At 38.0% G+C, this 16,888-nt stretch overlaps 2 protein-coding genes across 3 annotated transcripts in view; one reads left to right on the top strand and one right to left on the bottom strand.

The window, feature by feature from the left end:
- Positions 1-209: 209 nt before the first annotated feature.
- Positions 210-10,440, bottom strand: LOC126330014 (60S ribosomal protein L8). 2 transcript variants are annotated; one of them, XM_049996288.1, is made up of 5 exons: positions 10,187-10,440; positions 9,889-10,033; positions 9,139-9,280; positions 1,006-1,224; positions 210-536 (listed from the first exon to the last, which is right to left on the bottom strand). In XM_049996288.1, exons 2-5 carry the CDS (start codon positions 10,024-10,026, stop codon positions 259-261), a joined length of 777 nt encoding a protein of 258 aa, XP_049852245.1. In that variant the 5' UTR covers positions 10,027-10,033; positions 10,187-10,440; the 3' UTR covers positions 210-258. The 2 variants fall into 2 exon arrangements, with proteins under 2 accessions (XP_049852245.1, XP_049852247.1); XM_049996290.1 differs by having other exon boundaries at positions 10,174-10,255.
- A 68-nt stretch (positions 10,441-10,508) lies between these two features.
- Positions 10,509-16,888, top strand: part of LOC126329990 (ATP-dependent RNA helicase DDX3X-like) — a gene marked incomplete in the record, with an annotated part of 151,391 nt that continues 145,011 nt past the window's right edge. Inside the window, 1 exon segment of the mRNA XM_049996279.1 lies at positions 10,509-10,861. Within this exon segment, the coding sequence (XP_049852236.1) occupies positions 10,817-10,861 (45 nt within the window).

Raw genomic sequence — 16,888 nt, 5'->3', positions numbered from 1 at the left:
TCAGAGACTCGTAGCACCATAGAACTTGGTTATCAGGAGCATGTTTACTTTTCTGCATGCAAACCACTGTCCGCCCCCCCCCCCCCAACCAAACAGAACTTTAACTGAAAGATATTCATGCACCCTCAACTACAGAGAAACCTGGTATGCCCATGCACCCTCAACTACAGAGAAACCTGGTATGCCAAAAACAGTATAAAAAAAACCAATTTTTATCTTTGAATCATTTTATTTGCTTAATGTTTATACAACCAATATTTAATCATCTCCCTTCTTTGTGTCTGTTTTGCCACCACGAATCCTTCCAGTTCTTCTGGCAGCAATTAGACCAATCTTTCTACCAGCACTAGTTCCACGTTTAACTGTTGAAGCTTTACCAATATGCTGATGGTTACCACCACCATGAGGATGTTCAACTGGATTCATAGCTACTCCTCTTACTTTAGGCCAGCAATTACGCTTAGCCTTGTATTTATGATATGCACGTCCAGCTTTAAGAATTGGCTTATCAATCCTTCCACCTCCAGCAACAATGCCTGTAAATGGAATAAATAGTAGAATAAAGCAATTTATCATGAAACATTTACAATGCTCCTTAAGTACCCGACAGAGAAAAATTGACAACAGACCCAGGAACAGACATCTCTTACCTCCCAAATCAAGCAGTTGTATAAGTAAAAGAAATAAAAAAAAAATTACACAACTTTTAGTTATAGAGAATGCTTTCAATTGCCTTCTAATAGAGATAAAAAAGATGTTAGCCCATTAACTCAGAAAGAGCCTCTAATTATACACTCATGATGCTTCAGAATGAGTCATAGAATTCATCATCATAAACAGGCTAACAGTTACACTAATATGTTTATGAAGAAGAGATTTGTATAAATTTAACTGAATGTCCACATTAATTCAACACATTTAACCCACAGACGAAACTAAACAACACATGTAAGTCTCACTGACCACTAAAACTGGACCACTAGAGTGTTTTACAATAATACCTACCAACCATGGCTCGATTGTTTGAAGGTATAACTTTCTTTGCACCTGATGGCAACTTCACACGAGTTTTCTTAGTGTCTGGATTATGCGCAATCACAGTGGCGTAATTGCCAGACACACGAGCAAGGCGACCACGGTCTCCTGTTTTCTCCTCCAAGTTGCAGACAATTGTCCCTTCTGGCATTGTACCAACAGGCATCACATTTCCAATTTGCAAGTTTGCTGTAACATACAAAAAAGGTGACTAAACTCAAGACTCTACTGGGAGTAAAATACTTCATATGCTGGGGCAAGGAGGTAGGCAACACACCATTAATTTTTAGTGCAAATGAAATTTGCTGCAAACACTACACACACTTGTTTAAGTTCAGGGACATGTACACAAACACTAGATATTATATCAATGACAGAATAAAAACACAAATGTTAATATTTTAAACCGATACTACAAAGAGACCTCCTCCACTTCATGCTCGCCCATTGCAATAGAGGAAACAAATTTCTTTGGTGTGAGCCACACTCATTCTGCTGAAGGATTCATCACATGGACAGTTTTTCTGCGATAGAAATCTGGCACACAGGTATTGCCACAGATTCACCATAGGGGTCACACTTCTGTGAAATCTGACCAGAATCCAAGATTGTAGTGAAATATGACATCACTTGACAAAGGAGATAAACAGAGCAGGAAGACTAGTACAGGGAAGGACCATTATAAAAGATGTTTGGGCCCCAGGTCAAACAGTACTGGCTCATAAAATATTCAAACCCCCAGGAAAAAGAAGCTGGTGGGTGCAATATATCAATTTAGAAACACACCAGTATAAAATGATCATCTTAACACAACAACTTCACTTTTATTAGAAATATATGATTGGAAACAGACTCTTCATTGTAACTAATTTTAGAATCTCAAACTAATTATTGAAGTATGCATTGCCTACCACCTTTCAAATGATTTGGTAAGTGAATCACAAGGGGTCCATCCATTTAACCTGAACTCCAAACCGTGACCCATCTTTTCACTTTTACAAATCAATGTAAGAGGAGAAATTAAGACGTCGCAAATAGCTAATAATTTAAGTGCGTGTACACATGATGCAGCAGTCAGAACACTAATACATTCCATAGCAACATACAGGTAAGGTTAATAGCACTGCTTTGCTAATTGTCTGCAGCAACATTAGAAGTTGGGTTGCACAATAATGTCATATGATGTCAAGTGTAAAAGCTTTCTCAGGTAGAACACATACTACTTATTAATTTGGAGCCTTGTGAAGCAAATTTCTAAGTTACAGTATATACTGCACATGCTGTAAAACTGTATTTTAGTCATCTGTTCTGTGTAAGTCACATGCCTTACAACATAAGCAATTGCTGCAATTTGAATGGTTTATGTGTGAATGACATTAGTAAAGGAGAAAAAGTCTACATGTTCCAATCTTTCACCTCAACAAGAATTAAATTCCGAATTATTTAGCAATACAGAAGACAACTCTCTGAAAGGCAGAAGCACTGTGTTGATAGGTATACAAACAAAAGGAACACAGCTTTGCTAGTATTTGGAATGAACTTCCTTTTTCAAGGTTGTATGAAATGAGCATGCACAGTAGTGGGCTAAAGCAAAATTATTTGTTAGAGTATCAGTTGTTACCAGTTGAAACTAAATTTTTTTTTTACAGAAAACTAAAACAACGAAAAATTCCCAGGATTCTAAGAAATACTGGGTTTCTCCCCATTTTTTCAGGCATGAAAAAATTTCCGTGTTTTTCTCGGCACATATACACCCTGATAAAACACAATTTGAGGTACGCACAGGAAATAGCTTTCATCATACTTTCAGAGTTTTGGATACAGTGAAATAGTTCACACTCCAAACCGCCATTGCAAGAAGTCAGATAGGATGTACGTTTCCTGGAGGATGAGAATTTTCCAAATTCGAAGATAGAGGAACATAAATCACAAATACCTTACGATTGAAACAAAAAGCAGTTTTTCACATCTATACTTCACCAAGGTTGCTACGAGTTTCCCCAAGTGAAATATCCAGTTTTCCAGGCAAGTTTTAGCATTTTTGCCTAATGAATTTTGAGATCTCAAGGGTAAGTTAAGATGTAAGTTGACTATTTGTCTTTGCAGGTACAGGAAACAATAGTGCAAATGAGGAAATATCTACAGAAAAAGCTTGGAAGTGGATGGCATTTCCTGGCATGAACAAAAATCCTAAGTACTAACATTATCTTTTGTAATGAACTGTTTTTGGATGGAGAAAGCAAGCCAAAAGGTATATGTATTTCATTAAGACCACTGGTGTTAAAGCAGATTTGGTGACTAAAATACACCATTTCCTTGGAGATGCAAGACTCATTTAAAATATCTTCACTGATTTCCTAAATAACCTCAGAAAAAAGTAGGCCCCTTGAGAGAAGTGTATAAGATGAAGGACAATCGTGTAAACCAACACTGTAGGTGACCAGCAATAGTAGCATACAAAGTGCCAGTGACTGACAATTTTCTTCTTCTTATCACCCATACTAACATATGAACTACTTTTGAAGTGCCAAAAATAAATAAAACGTCTATATAACACCACACTGTACAATGTACTTGTAGTAAGACAGTCAATTCCTGGAATCTGTTGCCCATGGCCTCTGGCCTGCTGAGGATCACCACAGTCCTGAGTCCATGAATAAACCATGAAAATCCACTACATTACACTACACACAAACAGACCTGGCCTGCGAGTGGATCAGTGAGACTAGATCTGATGGGCAGGACTTTCACATTAGTGGGAATATAATGTCTTCAGATCAGCAGACTTGATCCATTACAGATACCCGCAGAAATGGCTTCCAGTTTAAGCGCATCGTGAAAATCAAACCTTGTGGCCAACTACTCACAAGCCACAGGCAGCATGTTGATGAAATTAGACCACCATGATCAATCCACATAAGATATAATTTGTTCAAATACTCTTGATAACCAATAATCTCTGTAAAGAATTGGCAAGCTGCCAACAGGCACATAAAAAAATAACAATCACACACACTCAAATTTTCAGACAAAGCCTTCATCAGGAGAGGAGAGCAAATGTGATCAAAATCACTCAGGCACACATGGCCACTGTCTCGGGCTGCTGTGTTTGGAGAGAATCAGATCTAACAAATCTACTCCTCACACCTCCCTGCCTCTTGGTGGCAGCTGCTAGGCTAGTGGCAAGATGTTATAGAACTGATTGCAAGCTGTAGGGAGTGGCAGGAAGGGCAGAAGCAACAGGAATGAGGGAGTAGGGAAGCAGCACATGTACTCCGCTGCACCCAACCAGTGACCATACATGACACCTCAGTAAACAACCATTTCATATACTGACAAAAACGAGATTTTCCCAGTGTATTTTTTTTACAATTTTCCTTGTGTGTGAAATTCACTGATTTCCAGGACCTGTAACAACATTGTTCACATACTGAAGAAATTTAATCACAGATAGGGGTAATGAATACTTACGGTCTTGACAGTGATTGATGGTGATTAATATGATGACAAAGAATAGATCACAGTTAAAGTTACAAGGTCAATCACAAACTCAGTGAAGGGACTGACCATTTTATTTATAACTTGCAAGGAGGACTTTCAAAGACATACAAAAGACAGTAACCTCAGAAGGGATGAATAAAGAAGAGTGGAAAAGCAATTACACAAGAATTCACTCACTATGATACACTGGAAGAGGTACCCCAAAGGGCACACACATCTCCATGTAAAGTGAGTATGAAAAATGAAGCATGGGGTTGGCATACACCAGAAACATTGAAGGCACATCTAATAGAAGGATGCTCTCAAGTTCAAGGTGATAATTATCAAGAAACCTTACCACCAGCAGATAAGCTCAAAGCAGATATTTTATATATGGCAGCTGAAAGTACCTTAAGATCAAACATGTTAAAACCATCTCTATTGAAACCCCAATGAAGGAAATGTTTTGTCATTCCACCAGAAAATTTTGTAGCTCCTGGGAAAGAATGGAGAAAGCAATTTATGGACTTACACCTGGCCAGAACTGCAATAAAAAATTGAAGAGATGATATGTAAACAAATTAACAATATGCTATTATTTGGAACAGACATTTTGGAATCGCATCAAAAACCTTTCAAAGAGATTTTTTAAGATGAAAGATTTAAGACTTGTGAGCTAATACCTAGCATGGGAATTATAGAAATCAAAAAATTGGATCCGCCAAGAAAAGTTTGCGAAATTTGAAACTAAGACAAGCCAATGTCAACAACTCTCAAACTCAATTTGGCCCCTGGGGCAGTCTAGTCAACTTCCATCAATGTACTTTATCAGGAGGCAATAAGTATATATAGAAAAAGTATTGTGTTGTCTATATCTTTAATAAATATGATCACTGTCTTAAAAGCCACTCGCTGTTATCATGGACATCCACAACAGGGACATGCCCTCGTGCAATCTGCTCATTAAATTCTCAATTTCTAACAACAATTGTCTGTGATTGTTCCAAGCCTTAGATATTACACTGTCTAGCACAACTGGAAATAGCAGTTGGCATGGCTCTTCAATAATGCATCTAACTGGAAGACAAGGGTCACCCTGGCTCAAAATCTATTCTACCTGTTAATTTGAGGCTGGTTTCACAAGGTGTCTCTCTCATCTAATGCAATACTAGTCCTGGGCTACAATTTCCACAAAAGATATTGCTTTCAAAATGCAGTTTGATAAAGTGAAGACACGAAAATAATGCAATAAATCTGCTGACCTCATTAGATATGGAATTTTGTAAGCATAGTGTTTTTGCTGATTTGTTCTGTTGACCAAACAGGCTACTGACAAACTTACTTTTCTCCCAATGTCAATTTTTTAATTCAGATTGTCAATCACACTTCTTGGTATATGACTGACAATACTTGTTTGTAACTTGTTGGCTGCCCATATTTAATCAGGAAAATATATCTTCCCATCAATGAATAAAATCAGTTGTACTTATATTCTTATTAATAGTAGAAAATGATGTAATTTATGTATGTTAATTAAATATGCAGATCACTTAGGTATCAAAGAAATCAAGCCTAAAAACATTGATTACCCACCAATTGTTTGAGGCTCAGTTTTTTGTATTTTCTCTCAGATATAGTCCGTAGGGCACAATAAGTCTCAAAATTACCAATCAATAATGAAAGGAAACCGATGGATTGCTATTCGCTGTAAAGGAAACATGTCAAGCAATATCTAGAACACAATAAATAGTGCCTTTCGTATTCATTCTTAGTATCTTGTTTCTTTGCTATATGTCAAATAACATCAAAATTAATTTCTCTCTTAACTATAGCAAGATTGTATTACCTTTCTCATGTACAAGAAATGCAATTGTTACATAACAGTATTTACAGACTATAAAAACATAACTCATTGGTAATTCCCAAGAATGTTTGTCTATTGAAGCTGCAGGCTCCAAACAATATACAGTAGAGTCCCATTAATTTGAACTAATTGGGGCCAGACCTTATTCGGATTAGCTGGAAGTGCAGTGTTGAATTTCTAAAACGAAGCATACCAAGCAGATAAGTAGGTACACCGTGGTAAAAAAAAATGGGAACACAGGTGGGAACAATGGCTCACTCACTCCCCGCCTTATTGAGACCTTTGTTGTGTGTGAGGCCAGTGCACTGCCAATTGGCTCGCAAAGTGCTTGGTTATGTTAGTTATCAATCGCTGGCATGCATAACAGTTGTATTCATTCAGGTTTAGTGGTGTACATATTTTGTCATAAGTAAACAGAAATATACAACGTCAACTCAGAGAAAAACTGAATGCTTTGCAGCGGATAGACAATGGTGAGAATGTATCTAAACTGTCAACAGCACTGGGTATGGGTAAAGCAACCATTTGTGATTGAAAGAAGACCAAGTGAAACTTGAACACACTTGCCACATCTTCGGGGGGGGGGGGGGGGAAACCACACTATAATTTGGCAGACTCAAGCAGTCCCAGTACGATGAAGAGGATTAATCTTTTCCTTTGGCTTCACAGAAAAGAGGAACTCTTCCGAATGGAGCACTGGCTCATAAGAATGCTGTTTACCCAAACACGTAAATGAATGGTAACGAATCAGTGTGAATATGGGTTGATTGAACAGGTTCAAAAATCATGGAATCCATAAGCTAACAATTATTGGAGAGAAACTTTCTTCTCCTCATGACGCAGTGAAGGAATACTTGGGTGAGTTTGAAAGAATAAGAGATGTGACTATTAGCACGCAGCAACAGTGCCGGTAATCACAAGGTGCCCTTAATGCTGATTGGCAAATTTACTTGGTCCAGAGTTTTTAGAAACTGCAACACAAAGTCCCTGCCCGTATATTATCTTAACCAGAAAAAGCATGGATGGGTGGTAAGCTGTTCAAAGAATGGTTACAGGCCCAGTTTGTTCCCTCTGTTCAACAGTTTTCTAAGGAAAATCATTTGTCTCACCGTGCAATACTTTTGATTGATAACGCGCCATCTCACCCCAGCACTGAGGAATTATGTGATGGAGAAATTGTGGCGAAGTTTTTGCCGTTGAATGTCACATCACTTCTACAGCTGATAGAAGAGAGTACTGCAAACATTAAAACCAATTTATATAAAACAGTTTTCAAGAAAGCTGATCCAAGATGATAGCATTCCTTTAGTGGACTAAACAAAAAAAGACCTATGTGAAGGATGTCATTTATTGGGCCACTTGGGCATGACAGAATATTTAAGAAAATTCCCAGAGAAAACCGTGGACATCTCTGCAATTCCACGACAACCGAGTCAAAAATGAAGAGGAAAAATCTACTACAAATGATACAGACAATCCCTTGATGTGACGAAACTAGTGGAGATGTAGATGAGTGAATGGCAGCCGATGGGCATTCGTGCAGAACTTTACTGACACTGATTTAGTTGCTGCTGTGACAAGACCAGGAAGAAGTGGTCTGCTGTGATGGAAGTGACAATGAGGCTGAAATCGACAAAGGAGAGCCGCTGCCACAGTGACATAGCAGAAGCCCTTTACCTCGTACTACGTTATTTGGAGCAACAGCCCACTGTTACACGCGCTGATTTGCTGTTTAAGAGACGATGGAGCAGCTATGCGTCATAACATACTGCCTTCAATACAGGTGGTGGAGGGGGGAGAAATGAGCTTTTGTCATATAGAAAGTACGAACGAACAAAATGTCCACCGTAATTTAGTAAGTTTGACAGCTTTTCCTTCACTTATGTATTGTTTAAACCTAATTTCTTGCCAATTTTTCTAATACATGTTTACTGTGCTAAGAAAATTTAAAAAGTGTGTGTGTGTGTGTGTACAGCAGAATCTCATTAATACGGACCCCAGTAATACGAATATGAAAAATGTTAGTGTAAGTATGGAAAATCGTCCGGTAAACATTTTTCATATTCGTATTACTGGGGTCCGTATTAACGAGATTCTGCTGTATATCAAACATGTGATTCTAAATCCATCACGCAATTATGGTGGCAGGTGTTACGAGCATGTTTATGGTGGCCGCTACAGCAACGACAAGAGAAGAGCATTACTAAAATAGTGGTAATCATAAAGGAAACTACCTTACTCATCATTGTCATTGTTGAGAAATTCCATTTGATGCCTATGCTACAGCAAGCATTCCCTTTTTGCGGTAGCCTGAGAAGACTGCCAGTGTCACACAAAAATATGGGTAGTGTGTCACATTTCCAACCAAAATTCAAACAATTTTCTACATTGCATAAACATGGGATTAGATTCTTCACATGAGGCAATCTACATCTACAACACCAGACATCCCACTCACTACCAACAAACCGTTTGGGCTTTCCTAGCAACTTACAAATAATTTATCATACTGCCCGGCACCACAACTGTGTGATCGATTTTGAATCGCACGTTTGATATATAGTGTTTGTAGCCTGCGGCTTCGATAGGGAAACATTCTTGCAAATTACCAAAGAAATCCAATGATTACACAACAGTATTTCCAGGTTAAAAAACTTAATTCATCAATTGACATACTACTAACAACTTCATGAAAAACAGTTCTGACACTGAACAGGTAATTGGCTCATTGCAAGTCAAGTTACTATAAAAGGTTATACCTTTCTTTCCACAGTACAGGAACTGACCCGTGTACATGCCTTCTGGCGCAATAAAGAGTTCTTTACGCGTCTTGAATCTGTATGGATCCCTGAAGTGAACAACTGCAAGTGGAGCCCCACGTCCTGGATCATGTATGATATCCTGAAAGCAATTTATCATCATACAGCACAAAGATATTCGAATACATAATTAAAATTCTAAACATATAACCACTTGAGAGGGAGTTTAGCATATGTGTTACAGACGATCAAATGAGAGCATATGGAGGGCTACACCTACCCATAGAACACCACCTAGTTAAGTATACGGTCTTATAGCATACCAATGATAAGCACGTCTTAATTACGCCGCTAAAGACATTTACCTAAATAGTCACTACAAATGACCATACACTATGGAACTCACAACAAAAGAAACTCGTGCATAGTATGTCATTCCAGGCCGTTACTTTTACACACCACTTACTTACCGACAGTAGAATCAAAATGTTACCCTTTTGCTAGAAGCTAAACCGCAAATAGTACAATAATACAGGGACGTTAACAAAGGAATTGGTGACCAAGTCAATACAAACCAAGACATTAATACAGAATCAAGAACTGTGGGCAGTAATGACAGTGCCATCACACAGCGTATAGATCAGATTCAAACATTCCTAATGCCCGACGTAGATTGACGAAGCTTTAAGAACGAAAAGTGTTATACATTTACGAACTATGCATGAAAGGTAAACGCCGATTTTTTTTTACCTTAACAACTCCTTTAATATAACCATGGCGTTCAGCGAAGTCTAAAGCTCGAAGTCTTGGCGCCCCTTTCCTGTGTTTTGTGTGGGAACGAAACACACTGCCAGCACCCTTCCGCTGAGCTCGTATCACACGTCCCATTTCTAACCTGTAATTAAGTAAGGGACATGTTAGCCAAAAATCTCTGCTGATATGCAATTCAGTTCACTCAACTTAATAATCACAAATAATAATAGGAAAATGTGAGACTAGCAACAGAATATCTCGATTGAACGAGATTTCCCTCACACGTTAAAATTACCAGCTTTCAATCCAACTCGTACACTCCTAGAGACCCACACGGAAGCAGCAGGAAATTGAGTTCGACGACTCTCGCAAGTCGATATATCGCTGTACAAGAGGTCGACGGAACTACTCAAACGGTAATTTGCTTCTTTGGTAATAAGATTACAATAACAGAATTCTCACGTGAACTAAAGAATTTGACCTAAATAAAAAATATGAGATGGAAATAAATAGGAATTAAAATATATCAGTGGAAAATTTGGGAAGGAAAAAGTGACGTCAGAGGTAGCATGTATTGTATGAGCAGTAGATGTGATACCGCCATTAGTAGTCTTCTAAGCTTTAGCATTTCACGTCTACGTACACCAGCGATACACTTATGTTTTGTTTTGTAATTACTGTTGAGTTATTCACTTAGACTTGTTTTAATCATAGAACAACAAACTGATTTCGGTTGTGTCTTGAGTTCTGAAATTCCAGTAGAACTTTCGTAGACAATAGTTTTCTGACGTCGGTCACTCAGCTTTAGATCGATTAGAAGTTCTAAAATTTCGAACATCAACGTCAATATCCTTTGTGTGAAAACTACGTGAAAAGACAACGCTTGCAAGGGGTGTTTTAAACAAAAGTCTTGCTTTGAAGTAATATGAGTAATGTACCCAATCAAAATGGATCAGGTCTAGAGCAGCAGGTAAAGTTCTCAACATATGTTCTGAATTTTTTAGTTGCCTTGTTATAATATTAGGGCGAGTGGCAGACTAATGGAGATAACGCAAGCTGAAAGTGACGTTTGATGAAAGTTAGGTGGCTGGTCTGCACCTTTCATTAAATAGCCTTAAGTTTATTTGATAATCATTAACCTTTGTTATAAGAAACTTGATATGGGGGCTAATTTTTGACGTGAATGATGTTCTGTCCTTACGTGTCTATAATGGCGGCCGAAGTACTTTCTACGTGCTCGTAATTATGTGTAACCAAATTACCGTTACTTATGTTATGCTGCGTTATTTTGTAGACTTTTTGTGTTGTGGAACTGTGTGTGGTTATTTGCCCTCTTCAGTTGTAATCGTTTAAAAATAATTCTCCAAAACACCTTGCATTACGGCCAGCTGATGTTAAAGAGTGACAGAAACAGATTTGTCAGCAAAACATCTGGTTTTGGATAAGTTTTAGAGTAGGGACCCGAATTTGTTGGATTTGTATTATAGACGTCATTTTGTGTTATTCTCGTTCATTTACTGAATTGTCAGCTGTTTCAATCTTGTAAGATTTCCCAAAGACATGAGCAAAGATTTAGTCTAGGGTGGGAGCAAAATTTCAAGAGTCCACTTGGGCAGGTATCTCGGAAATTGGGGACATATTATGTATATTTAGCTTTTCACATGCTGTATTGAGGTCACCGAATTTCAGTAAATCTTTAGTATAGTATTCATATTTACAAATGATTTGGAAAAAAACTTCCATCTGGCAAAGGTTGGGCAAGTATACATGTAGATAAAAAATCACAGTAGGTTGATAATAAGTCATGCTTGACCTTTCCTCTCCATATATGTTCATTTCATTAGTCCTTAAGGAAATTATGATTAAGAGCTGCAAAATTGTCATGGCATGATTTTTCTATAAGTTTATTCACATAAGTTTCGTTTTAAGTTTCAAATTTTGTATGTAATAAGGTGTATGTCTTAACACATTTGTTCTGTAATTGGGATAGTGTGTGTAGGTCTTTCCAAGTACAATTCCTATTGTACATTTTTACAATAAAGTTTTTTTTATTGTTATGACTGTCGGCAATTTCTTGTAAGTTAAACTGGTCGCTAGATATTACAGGATTCAGTTTTTACCATACTGAAGCATGATTTGTAATAGGCAGTAGGACAAGTTTAAAGTTTTGCCAAAAATGTCCTTGCTTTGTGCAGGTAACGCTGAAGTGTCTGTGCCACACTGTTGCCACATTATTTGTAAATGTGCATTATATGTGGGTCATTGTGTCAGGTGACCCAGTCCAGAATAGAGCTTTTGTTGAATTTTGTAGGGAATGCACGTAAGGATCACATACGAAATTCTTCAAAGTTTGTGCTCGAATTAGGACTTTACACAAGGCCACTTTCTCCAAAACTGGAAGTGCATGAAAAATCTTAAAAGTTAAACTCATTCTTTCTGATTTAGTAAGTCTACAGTCTTGCAACTTGCCATTTTGACAACAATTTGTTCAGAATATAGAAATAACAAATGATTTGCAAGTAGTGTCCAAAGCACATTTCTTTTCGTACTTGCAGAAAAATTCACATTTTATACATCATTGGAAAAGGAGCAGGTAGTGAGTAAAAGGCACCGGAAATATAATCATTTGTAAATATATTTTGTCCACCTGTCCAAAAATTTGTGAATGATACAATTTCTTGCAAAAGTATTCGCTGTGTTACCAGTCTGACGCTACCATAAGTATTAGCAGTGCCTTCTTTTTCTGTAGTTGCCACCACTGAAAAGAGTACATTTTTGGTTTGTCAGAAACACCTCTTTTTCATTTTGGTTTTGTGCCTGTTAAACGTTGCAATGTACACACATTTTCAGTAACACATATCAGTGACGGGGAAATGCTCTTTATGGCCACTACATAAAGTTTCTATATTGTTGATTTTTGTTTACTTTTATTGAAAACATACCATTTAAGAAGATGCTGATATAAAAGTAGGATACTGAACCTGAAACTGTTGAATGGGGCGTTCAATGTGGAAATTGACATCTACTACTTAAACTTTAATTTGTGGCTTAAGTTTGAATTAAAAATTTAAAAAAAAAAACTTTGTCTAATTTGATTGGAGAATTCATTTAAAAATTTTTTCGGAATTTTAAAATATAAAACAAGACTAAATTTACCAAAGGGGGCCATAGATATTGCTGGGGTAAAGAGACTGACTTTAACTACCTCAATTACACTAAAAGGAAATTCATTAAGCTAAACTGGGAAAAAGAAATAAAAATAATTATAGAAACTGGTTGGAAGACTTTACTGAAAATGAGTAAATATTTAAAAAATTAAAATATGAAGTACACGGCTTGATTGCAGTCTTTAAAATAGGAGTGCATAAACTCGGAGTGCGCAATTAACACAGTACGAAAACTGAATTTCTCTCTACTGAACACTGTCCATTGCTGTTTTCGATAAGTTGCCTCTACAGCATGTGTGCATGGCAGTTTGATTGCCAGCACCCAGCATTTTTCCCTGCTCTGTGGTTGCCACACATGCCGAGATTCCTGTAATGCTTTTTATATCTTGAATCCTGCTAATAATATTGCACATGTGGCTGTAGCATATAACATTCCAGTTTGGAGGCAATTAACGTTATATTGAGTATTTCTGTTTTGTACGTGATACAAATCTCTCTCAAATTTTTTGGTAGTAAGTGTGTTTCTGAACGGGCAGTTGTTCCTGCCTGGACAAGTTCCTTGTTTACTAGAAGCTTCTTTCCATGTTTTCTCTTTGGATGTACCAGTATTCCTTTTTCCATTTGCTTCTGTTCTGCTTTTAGCACTTTTTTCCTTAAATACCAATTTATTCCATAGAATTGTTAATGAGCAAACCATGAGAAATTAAATTCAGAATGCTAGGTTTTCTTGATTTTGTGTGTTCCTCTTCTGCTTTCACGTTTTGATCAGCAGGTTGTAATGTAAACAATTAAAACATTCTTATTTTGCATAGGATTGCCGCAGTTCACTAGGGTCAGGCTCACTAATTCTTGCAGTTGAGTCGTTCCGTACAAAGTGGTCCAGGAAAAAATTACTGGTTGCCTAACCATCCCAGAAAATTTGATATTTTGCATTTTCATGCATCTGCAGTTTTTTTAAGTTATTCAGTGATCGGTTGCTTTTGGACTTTCAAATATTAGATAATTTAGTTCAGCACACTCACCTAGATGAGTGTGTTCTGTAATATATTTTTAATAGCTCAAATTCATTGGTTGCAAGTTTTACAAAAATTAGAAAAGTAGTTTTCGGGAGGAGTGATTTCTCAGCTTCAGTATTTTGTGCTATTACCCTGATGTAGTGTAAGTGTCAGTCATGAGAAGCTTACTGTTTAAAAAAAGACATTAATAAAAAAATCACATGCAATATCTTGAGGGGTCAGATAAAAATTTGAAAATTACACACTTAATTGGCCATTGTGATGTCAAACTTCATTATGAATTTCAATGTTGAGGTTCAGTCGACAGTGGGGGGGGGGGGGGGGGGGACAACAACAACATTCGATATTATGTATATTAAAAACAAAGATATCTAGGCTAATGGAATAACATATTTATACAATAGAAAGAAACTTCCACATGGGAAAAATATATTAAAAACAAAGATTCCAAGACTTACCAAGCGGGAAAGCGCCGGCAGACAGGCACATGAACAAAACACACAAACACACACTCAGAATTACGAGCTTTCGCAACTGGCAGTTGCTTCGTCAGGAAAGAGGGAAGGAGAGGGAAAAATGAAAGGATGTGGGTTTTAAGGGAGAGGGTAAGGAGTCATTCCAGTCCCGGGAGCGGAAAGACTTCCCTTAGGGGAAAAAAAGGACAGGTGTACACACACACACACACACACACACACACACACACACACACACACACACACACACAAGCAACTACCCTCCCAACCTGGTACAGAAGCAGATAACCAGAGCCACTTCCTCATCCCCTCAAACCCAGAACCTCTCACAGAAGAACCCCAAAAGTGCCCCACTTGTGACAGAATACTTCCCGGGACTGGATCAGACCTTGAATGTGGCTCTCCAGCAGGGATACGACTTCCTAAAATCCTGCCCCAAAATGAGATCCATCCTTCATGAAATCCTCCCCACTCCACCAAGAGTGTCTTTCCGCCGTCCACCTAACCTTCGTAACCTCTTGGTTCATCCCTATGAAATCCCCAAACCACCTTCCCTACCCTCTGGCTCCTACCCTTGCAACCGCCCCCGGTGTAAAACCTGTCCTATGCACCCTCCCACCACCACCTACTCCAGTACTGTAACCCGGAAGGTGTACACGATCAAAGGGAGAGCCACATGTGAAAGCATCCACGTGATTTACCAACTGACCTGCCTGCACTGTGATGCTTTCTATGTGGGAATGACCAGCAACAAACTGTCCATTCGCATGAATGGACACAGGCAGACAGTGTTTGTTGGTAATGAGGATCACCCTGTGGCTAAACATGCCTTGATGCACGGCCAGCACATCTTGGCACAGTGTTACACCGTCCGAGTTATCTGGATACTTCCCACCAACACCAACCTATCCGAACTCCGGAGATGGGAACTCGCCCTTCAGTATATCCTCTCTTCTCGATATCCGCCAGGCCTCAACCTCCGCTAATTTCAAGTTGCCGCTGCTCATACCTCACCTGTCTTTCAACAACTTCTTTGCCTCTGTACTTCCGCCTTGACTGACATCTCTGCCCTTACTCTTTGCCTTTAAATATGTCTGCTTGTGTCTGTGTATGTGCGGATGGGTGTGTGTGTGTGTGTGTGTGTGTGTGTGTGTGTGTGTGTGTGTGTGTGTGTGTGTGTGTGTGTGTGGGCGCGCGCGTGCACGTGTACACCTGTCCTTTTTTTCCCCTAAGGGAAGTTTTTCCGCTCCCGGGATTGAAATGACTCCTTACCCTCTCCCTTAAAACCCACATCCTTTCATTTTTCCCTCTCCTTCCCTCTTTCCTGACGAAGCAACTGCCAGTTGCGAAAGCTCATAATTCTGTGTGTGTGTGTGTGTGTGTGTGTGTGTGTTTGTTTTGTTCATGTGCCTGTCTGCCGGCGCTTTCCCGCTTGGAATAACATATTTGATACATAATTAGAAACAATTCAAATTAAAGTGTACAGTGATTATTTGTTGAGTAGTCCATTTCGAAAGTTTTAGCAGACAGCATCTGCAATTCTGTGCAGGCTTGCAGATGAGTTTGTATAAGGCTATGTGTTGTCTTCCACAAACATCTGTCCACTTGTACTCTTCTGATTGGTGTTCTTTATTTCCGAAGCTTGTCAGTGTGTTGTGGTGTCTTTCCAAAAGACATTACTTTAATTGAAGATTACAGTGAAGAACAAAGTGTTTTTACGTGAAAAAGTTGACTTAGATGTTAAATAAACTTGTAAGTACTATTGAAATTAAATACTTGAAAAGTATTTCATCAGGTTTTTGTTCAGTCTTGCTTTGACTCTTATGGTGTAAGAAGCCTGTAATAGGTGGTCTGAGAAAAATAATGTTTGATAGTTACTCTAAAAATAAAAGCAATTTTATAAGTATAATACCAGGAAAATCATTGTGTCCAACATGTTATTGTAACATATTTGTTACTAAATTGCAAAGGATATTGATAAGCTAAAATAGGCCTAAAGAATTTTGTGGCTTGTCAGTAACTATAAAAAGAAAAGGTAGATTCAGCTTGTGAAATCCCAGGTGTATCATCTGGTAGTAAAATTACAAAACAGAGTGAACAAAAAAGACCTTTTGTCTTGAATGCACAAATTGAGAAAGTGACTTGTTAGTCAAAAAAGAATTGGAAATTTTAATTCGAAAGAAAATTTGTACTAAACCTGATGGAAGGTCTAAAAATTCACCGACTGAGTATGATGATTGATAGAAAATCTATATTTCAAACAGAGCATAAAATTAATATAATCGCTTTTAATGCCAAATTCTTTGAGTTGAGCAAATGTTAGTGGTGAATTTAATGTGTC

The sequence above is a fragment of the Schistocerca gregaria genome, chromosome 2 (genome assembly GCF_023897955.1).
Source record: "Schistocerca gregaria isolate iqSchGreg1 chromosome 2, iqSchGreg1.2, whole genome shotgun sequence".
NCBI classification, from domain to species: domain Eukaryota; kingdom Metazoa; phylum Arthropoda; class Insecta; order Orthoptera; family Acrididae; genus Schistocerca; species Schistocerca gregaria.
Note: the sequence above shows the minus strand (reverse complement) of the source record. Positions and strands in the feature narration are given on the sequence as shown.

Bases quoted from the DNA above. Each gene is read 5' to 3' on its own strand.
- LOC126330014 (XM_049996288.1), bottom strand. From the start codon at position 10,026: ATGGGACGTGTGATACGAGCTCAGCGGAAGGGTGCTGGCAGTGTGTTT. The intron at 1,225-9,138 runs GTATAACCTTTT...TGTATGTTACAG, and splicing joins CCTGTACTGTGGAAAGAAAG to CAAACTTGCAAATTGGAAAT. The intron at 537-1,005 runs GTAGGTATTATT...TTCCATTTACAG, and splicing joins AAACAATCGAGCCATGGTTG to GCATTGTTGCTGGAGGTGGA.